This window comes from Pistacia vera, unplaced genomic scaffold (genome assembly GCF_008641045.1).
Source record: "Pistacia vera cultivar Batoury unplaced genomic scaffold, PisVer_v2 Contig452, whole genome shotgun sequence".
NCBI lineage: Eukaryota > Viridiplantae > Streptophyta > Magnoliopsida > Sapindales > Anacardiaceae > Pistacia > Pistacia vera.
This window is the reverse complement of record NW_022196282.1, coordinates 168,184-176,468: the sequence shown is the minus strand read 5'-3', so window position 1 is coordinate 176,468 and position 8,285 is coordinate 168,184. Positions and strand designations below refer to the sequence as shown.

Below are 8,285 nucleotides of genomic sequence, written 5' to 3'. Positions count from 1 at the left end.
AAACATAAACTTTGAAGCGGAAAATGAAACACAACTATGGAACATATGATGAAATAAAGTCGTGTGACCCAACCTTGAGTCAGATTCACTCCTCTGCACGATCTCCTTCTTAACCTGGTGGGGGGAAATAAAAACATTTAAAAACGAGAGGTGAACTAGAAATGCTTAGTGAGTGGGGAATGGGTTAGTATGTAATAGAACATTTCAATATATAATAAAAACATTTAAGCTTATAAAATTTCATTTCCATAAACACATTTTATAATATAAGTCATCTTTTCATAACAAATTCTGAAGTCTCTCATTGCAAAACTTCTTTCTGAAAACTATTATGGTAAACAAATCAATACTCATGTTTCTCTAAACATATCATTTCTAAAAACATTTCATATACAAATAACATTTTCATTTATAAATTTCCATTTTAAATAAATGATATACATTTATATATCCAAATCATTTCTCAATCACATGTGAAAACTCTCACCCAACTAGTACCCAAGGGTAAATCCGTCCAACCTAGCAAGATCTAACATCGCGTGGGTTGAACCACTAAATTCATCCTGCTAGGCGGAATCGGTCACCGCTCGAGCCTTCGATCTAGTGAGACCAAGCATCACTCGGGCCGGTACTATCATATCCTGTGTAGTGATATCTGCCTCGCTCGAACCTTCAACCCGCTTGGGTCGACAAATCAAATCCTATGTAGCAATATCTGCCTCGCTCGGGCATTCGACCCATTTGGGCCTGCAAATCATCAATCATACACATGCGTAGAATCAAATCAATATCATGAGGGGAATGGGTACTAAGTAGGGTGGTTTGAAAACCACTAACATCTCATACATATTCTCAAAACATTTTTCTCATAAAATATAATAATTTCATAACATCTCATGTAACGTAAAAATATAGATGCAAGTTCTCAAATATTTTCAAATCTAACAATTTCAACCCATTTTCATTTCTTTTCAAACTGTTGCCCAAAAGCATCAAAATTCCATCTTTCTCATGTCTATCAACAATTTCCAACAATAACATTGCAATAAAGCTCATTTATAAAAAGAAATAAAACATATTAGGCAATTTAAAACAATAAACAAGTATAAATAAGCATTTAAAGACAACTTTGTTAAAATGAAAGTTAAGGGTTTAGATTTTTCCACTCACATTTTGGAGCTTGTCCCTTAAGCCGAAAAAGATTGAAATCCTCTAACAATGCCCCCGTTTGCCTCCCTGTTTACAAAATCCAATAAATCCTCCATACATAAGTCTCCCTAAGGTAACACCTCAATCTTAAAATCATTAGACACTTCATACACCAAAAGATTAACCTACCTTCTTCTTTAACAAAACTGTCTCATAACCGAACATCAATCGCTCTCGGATTTTTCATAAAAATTTCATTCATCAATTTAAGCCATAATTTTAATTGGGCATTATAAAGACACATAAGTTGTTCCCATAATTTTCTAAATTCATTCTACAATCAATAAATATTTGAAACACAATTTTCTTTCAACTGATTCAAATCTGCCAACTATTTCCAGAATTGAGGTTACTGACTTGTAAAATTCATAAAAATTCAGCCCTTAATCTAAACCTCATGAAAGTCTCCAGAATTAAACTAGATGCATATAGGATTCACCAGAATTTAAAATCACTCAATTTGGAAAAGAATAGATACATCAAATCATTTTCCAAAAATACATGTTCTGCGAAAACGAAAATTCCAGAATTTTCAGGGCAGACTTCAAAAATCCATATAAAATTCAATCCTTCGAGTTTTTGAGTAAAATAAATTTCCAAACACTTCTCAAGAATCCTACAACAAGATATCCAAAATTCAGCTTTGATAAAAAACCCAAAACATGTAAACAATTTTCGGAATCCCAGTGGACAGATTTTGCACAATAAACCCTTATATCAAAAATCACATCTTTGACCCATTTTTGTTTAAGAACAACATGTATGTTCTACCCACACAAAATTATTGAAATCAATCTCCATATTTTAGTTTTGTTTTCATGAATTTATACCAAATCATAGACAAAGCAATCCAGAGAGAGTTCTTTAAACCAATTGAATCATAAATCTCCAAAAAGGGTAACATCAAGCTTATTCACCTCCCATTTGCTCAATCTCCTTTTGCTCTTTCCGATCACCGGAATTTCCTCACCGGCGACCACTTTTCCAGCCACCTCCATCGTTCTCTTCTCTCCTCTCTCTCTATTATTGGTTTCATCTTTCTTTCCCTTCCCTTCTTCTTCTTTCTCCCTTTTCTCTCTCCTTTTCCTTCTCTCTTTTCCTTCTTCTTCTTCTCCGTTTTTCTTTTCATTGAACAGTCACTGTTCATCAAAATATCTAAACAATTTCAATTTACCCCCACTTGTTTTGGATATGACTTTATACTCCCCTAAACTTTCAAATTCCTACACTTTACTCCCCAAAATCACAAAACAAGATTTAATAAAATTCCATAAAAAAAAGGGGGTATTACATGTCACATTATTAATTTAATTATAAAAAGTGGTATAAAAAGAATAAAAAATAATATTGATAGAATTAGGGATATTTTAGCTTGGATTATTAGTAGTAATAGAAGAAAATCTGAATTTCAAGATGCTTATAAAAAATCAAATTTGTCTCTTAAAAATTTTACATTAAACATGTCTGTTAGGCGGAATAGTACTTATTTAATATTTAATTCATGTTTACCTTATGCAAATTTAATTAGTTATTTTGTAGCAAATCATAAGGGTCATCATTATTTGGTAGAGAGTGATTGGCATATAGCTAAAAAAATTCATTCTTTTCATAAAATATTTTATCTTGTTACTTTAAAACTTTCTGGTGTGTATTATCCTACTAGTCTATTGGTAATACATACAATTATAAAAAATTCAAATTTATTTACTCGAAACAGAAACAATGAAATTTTAGCGAGACCAATAGAGGCAATGGAATTAAAATTTAAAAAATATTGGAAACTTATTCCTTTTCTTTTTTTTGTTTAGCAACCATATTTGATCCTAGGATTAAATTAGCGGATTTAGAAAATGGTTTAGACACAGTAAGTGAAAATTTACAGGAAGAAGCGTATGCCAATCAACTAGGAGGTGTCTTGCAAAGGTATATTTGTAATATGAAAGTAGGTATGGGAACCAGCAAAGAGGCGCAATACCTATGGAAGTAGCATCAAAAGACACAAATGAAGACTTCGACTCTTGGAGTGCACTTGATAGCCCGAAGAAGACCCGAACTTGAAGCATAGCCTCCTCTTTATAAGCATCAACAACGACTATAATATCCTCCATGCAGGTGCATAGTAATGAGCTATACCAATATTTGGAAACCCCTAACTTGCCACCAGAAAATCCATAACAAAGAGCCAACTTTGATGTCTTAGAATATTGGAAAACTAGAAAATGTATTTTTCTGGTACTATCAAGACTCGCCCTAGATCTTTTCTATGTTTCTGTCTCAACCGTCTCATCCAAACAAACATTTAGCACAAGTGAGAGAATTTTAAATGAAAGAAGGACTAAACTTTCACAAAAATTGATTGAAGTCCTCACATGTCTTTGAGATTGGGAACGGTCGCGCCATCAGGATCAATACGAGGTTGTCGATGATACTTTAATTGAATCATTTCAATTTTGTAATTTAGATGATACAGATGAGGGAGGTTCTAGTCAACTCTCAAACTAGTTGTTTTATAATTGTAACTTTGTAATTTGTAAATTAACTATCAATTATTGTACTCTTTTTTCCTTACCAAGTTTTTGTCCCAATTGGGTTTTTCTTGGTAAGGTTTTTAACGAGGCAAAAATTGTTGTAGTTTTTATTTCTTATTTTATTTTTTGATAAATAAATAAATCTAATTTTTTTTATATTAGAATTTAATTGTAAATTGAATTAATATTTGAAATGTTAACTAAAAAAAAAATTAACTTAATTGAATTGATATTTGAAAAATTAACTTGGTTATAGGGAGATGCCTTGGCATGACTATGTTAATTTCTTGTTCATGAATTGGAAGAGGAACAAACTCAAGTATGTCATACGTAAATTATGCTTGGGTGCTACGGTCTATTTCATATGGAGGGAGAGGAATAATAGATTTATTAAAGGGGATTTTATGGATGCTTGGACAATTCACTACCACATTCGGAACATGGTGAGAGATAAGGCTATAGACCTCAACAAAATGAAATCTTCCATGGCCAATAGAAGAACTACGGAGATTTGGGAATTACCTATGATTATCTTCAAAATCATCATATAACGAACATGGGTATTCCTAACCCAAGGCTTGTCTCGAGATAGGAATGATGTTGTGTATAATTGTCTTAGTCTTGTTTAGATTTTTTTTTTTTTTTTTTTTTGGATCCTACCCTAAGGCATGTCCTATGGTAGGATATCTTTATCTTTGTGTTCCTTTATTTGCTCCTCTTCTCTTATTTTATATATTTCACGTGCTTAAGATAGACAAACAAGAGGAAATTAAGTTATCAATTTGTTAGGTTTGTCATTTTGTTCCTATCCTAGGGTCTATCCTCAAGTAGGATAACCCATTTTTATTAGCTCTCTGTACAATTTTTTATCTCTTTTAATGATGTTGTTTACTCATAAAATAATAATAATAATAATAAATAAATAAAATAAAATAGCAAGAGTGTGACAGTATCTACTCTCTAATTTTGTGTGTCAAATCACGTGGTCGGTTTATTTGTCAGTTTAATTATGTCGTGAAAAGCAAGCGAAATACTACAGAGATATTATACTCACGAAGCTCGTTTATTTCATTGTAAACGCTACTGATTGAAACATACACGTCACCATTATTATTATTTTTTTAAGTATAAATAGCCACTACCAGTAATCATATGATATCACAGATTAACGACCACACTTTTACATCATATTAACATATTCATCGCATAATGCTGGGAACCCACAATCACATAGCTTGCAATAATATCCAAACTCTCTTCCTTCAACGCAAAATATCTATTAGGCCTTTTACAAGTAAGACTAGAATTTGCACTGCAGCCTCGGTGATCAGTGGGTCGTCAGTGACTCATAAAACTTGGAGTCCTCTCTCCATGGAAAAGCCATTAAGTAAGGCTTTACTCGAAACTGATGTGTGGAAAGTTATTCCAGGAAAATTTGGGAGGTTTGGAGGAAAGTATGTTCCTGAGACACTAATCACTAGTTTGAAGCAACTTGAAAATGAATTCAACTTTGTTTTGCAAGATACTGCGTTTCAGGTTTGTTGCTAATTTCAAAGAGCGCACACAAAGAAATTCATATTTGTTTAGCTTTAAGCCCTAAGATATTTCAATTACTATACCAAAATAAAATTTATATTTGTTAATTTCTCTTAAAATTGTTTATTTTGTATATATAGGAGGAGCTTTCCACGGCATTGAGAGAGTATGTTGGACGAGAGACACCTCTATATTTCGCTGAGCGGCTCACAAATCACTACAAGGATGAAAATGGAGAAGGGCCAGAGATTTATCTGAAAAGAGAGGATTTGAACCATATGGGTGCTCACAAGATAAACAACGCAATTGCACAAGTGATGATAGCCAAACGGATGGGCCGGAAAAGTGTGGTTGCCGCCACTGGTGCCGGACAGCACGGTGTCGCAACGGCTGCTGCATGTGCCAAACTTGGTTTGGAATGCACTGTCTACATGGGTACTGATGATACGGAAAAACAATCCTCTAAATCTAACGTCCTTTTAATGAATCTATTAGGCGCTCAGGTAAACCACCGTAGTACCGTAGACTTTTTTTAATTAATTACTTGTTTCTTCTAATAAATCTATAAGTTGCTCAGGTAGATCACTGTGATACCAAAGACTTTCTTTAATTAATTACAAATTCGATATGTATAATTCATTTATTGTAGGTTAAAGGTGTAAATGGAAGCTTTAAAGATGCAAGCTCAGAAGCAATAAGGGGTTGGGTAGGGGACTTGGAAAGAAGCTATTACTTGTGTGGTACAGTGGTAGGGCCTCATCCATGTCCAAGCATGGTTCGAGAATTTCAATCAGTGATAGGGAAAGAAACAAGAAGACAAGCAATGGAGAAATGGGGTGGAAAACCAGAAGTATTGATAGCCTGTGTGGGAAGTGGATCAAATGCATTAGGTTTATTTAATGAATTTATAAAAGATGAAGAAGTGAGATTAATAGGTGTTGAAGCAGCTGGTTTTGGGTTGGATAGTGGAAGGCATTCGGCAACTCTCTCAAGAGGGGAAGTGGGTGTGTATCATAGAGCCATGACCTACTTGTTGCAAGATGAAGAAGGACAAATTTTAGGCCCACATTCTATTGGTGTAGGGTAAGTTTATATCTATATATGTCATCTTTAAACATGGGATTCAAATTAAGAAAAAAGATATTATTGGATCAACTTATTGTAATTGATTAATTAAAAAAAAAAAAAAATAATAATTGAATAAGATTAGGATCCTCATGATCTAAGCTTACCTGAAATTATAAAGTCTCATGACACGCACATTATTTATTTATTTATGGTTAAATTTTATTTCTAGTATTTTTCTATTTTGTAACTACTAATCACAAACATTTAAAAGCTTAGATCAGAAGAGGATCCTGATCCGACTAGAATAAGTAGCTGATAGTGTCTTGGACATACATTTTACTTGAAAGTTGGTGCAAAAAAATTATAACTTTTTTATTTTTTTGCGGTGCTACATGTACAAACTCATGTCATGTGATACTACTCTTCCATTTATATGTCAATGCGTTAGATTTTCAATGCATTTATTTATTCATTTTGATTTCATGACACATGAATTTATATGAAAAAATTGTAAAAATGAGTTTGTGCATTTAGTATCTTATTTATTTATTTATTTTTAGAGTTGTAGTAAACTGTTTAATTGTTTGAGCTTTATAAGATACGCAAAATTATCTTAAAAAAAGAAAAAAGGTGTTATAACGTTTTCAATGTTGTGTTTAATAATTGAGTTTTAAGAAATAATTCCCAAATGACTTTTTTTTTTAATATTTTATTTTATTTTAAATTAAATTGTTGGATACATCATTTACGTTTTGAATTTGGTTTTTCTATTTTGCGAAACCAAGGAACAATAGATTGTGTAACTTGTTTTAGTGGTCCTCTTATCCTCTACTCTCCTGTGTGGTACATATTTACTCGTACAATTAGGTGGGACCTCTAGCGCATAAAATAAAATTTGACTTATCAATACATTATTTTGTGTTAAAGCTCGCCTCTTGAGTCACATCTAAATTGCTTAATTTTCTGTTGACTGAAATATTTTGTATAGTACTAAATTATTAATGGTCAAAAAGTTAGCAAGATATTTGTAAATTTTGTTCTGAAGCAAAAACACATTAAAACATGTACGTACAGGCTAGAATATCCAGGTGTTGGACCAGAGATAAGCTTTCTAAAAGACTCAGGACGTGCAGAGTTCTACACAGCCACAGACCACGAAGCTGTTGATGGTATGCATGTCATTAAAAATAACAATTGATATAAGAAATGATATATTATTAGTTGACGGAGTAAATTTAATTAGGTTCCTTGTGTACAATTACAGCTTACAAGCGGCTATGTAGATTAGAAGGCATATTTCCAGCGTTGGAGGCATCTCATGCATTGGCATTTCTAGACAAACTTTGTCCAACTTTACCCAACGGTGCTAAAGTTGTAGTTAATTGTAGTGGGCATGGATATAAGGATGCTACAACAGTTTTCAACTACCAACAACAACCTCAATAGATGCCTGTAAATAGTCAAATTTTACAAGGCACAACATGTACCTGTATCCGCACAGTTGGATGCATGGATTTATTGCAGTATTTGGATGTATAATTAGGCAGCATGCTCTGGATTAAAATGATACGCATTATTTCCAACCTAGCTATTGATATTGCTATATTAGCCTGTATTATAAGTCGTATAATTCGCATATAAAACGTAAATTCTTGTATTTTATAAACACAACCGAATTATATGTCCCAACCGTATAATTTACGTATAATTCATGTATAATTTCCATATAATTCAACCGCATTTTTTAAAAGAAAATTTTATTATTTAATAAGCCAAAACGACGCTGTGGTAGACTTAGTCTTTTTGGGGCCCTCTTCCTCTCTTTTTCTCTCTTCTAGAGCCCTCATCCTTTCTCCTTCTCTGTTTTGGTGCCCTCATCTCTTTTCTAAGCCCTCTTCCTCTGTTCTTCTCTTTTTTGGCGCCCTCTTCGTCTCTTCTTCTGTT

At 32.8% G+C, this 8,285-nt stretch overlaps 1 protein-coding gene across 1 annotated transcript; it reads left to right on the top strand.

The window, feature by feature from the left end:
• The first annotated feature begins 5,021 nt into the window (after window positions 1-5,021).
• On the top strand, window positions 5,022-7,928 carry LOC116144713 (tryptophan synthase beta chain 1-like). Its single transcript, XM_031430154.1, has 5 exons — window positions 5,022-5,273; window positions 5,414-5,776; window positions 5,923-6,356; window positions 7,416-7,510; window positions 7,606-7,928. The coding sequence occupies exons 1-5, from the start codon at window positions 5,109-5,111 to the stop codon at window positions 7,785-7,787; spliced, it is 1,239 nt and encodes a 412-aa protein (XP_031286014.1). The 5' UTR covers window positions 5,022-5,108; the 3' UTR covers window positions 7,788-7,928.
• Window positions 7,929-8,285: the final 357 nt, after the last annotated feature.

Excerpts from the sequence above, each read along its gene's own strand:
- LOC116144713 (XM_031430154.1), top strand. The coding sequence starts at position 5,109 with ATGGAAAAGCCATTAAGTAAGGCTTTACTCGAAACTGATGTGTGGAAA. Across the intron at positions 6,357-7,415 it reads CCACATTCTATTGGTGTAGG|GCTAGAATATCCAGGTGTTG; the intron begins GTAAGTTTATAT and ends ATGTACGTACAG. Across the intron at positions 7,511-7,605 it reads AGACCACGAAGCTGTTGATG|CTTACAAGCGGCTATGTAGA; the intron begins GTATGCATGTCA and ends GTACAATTACAG.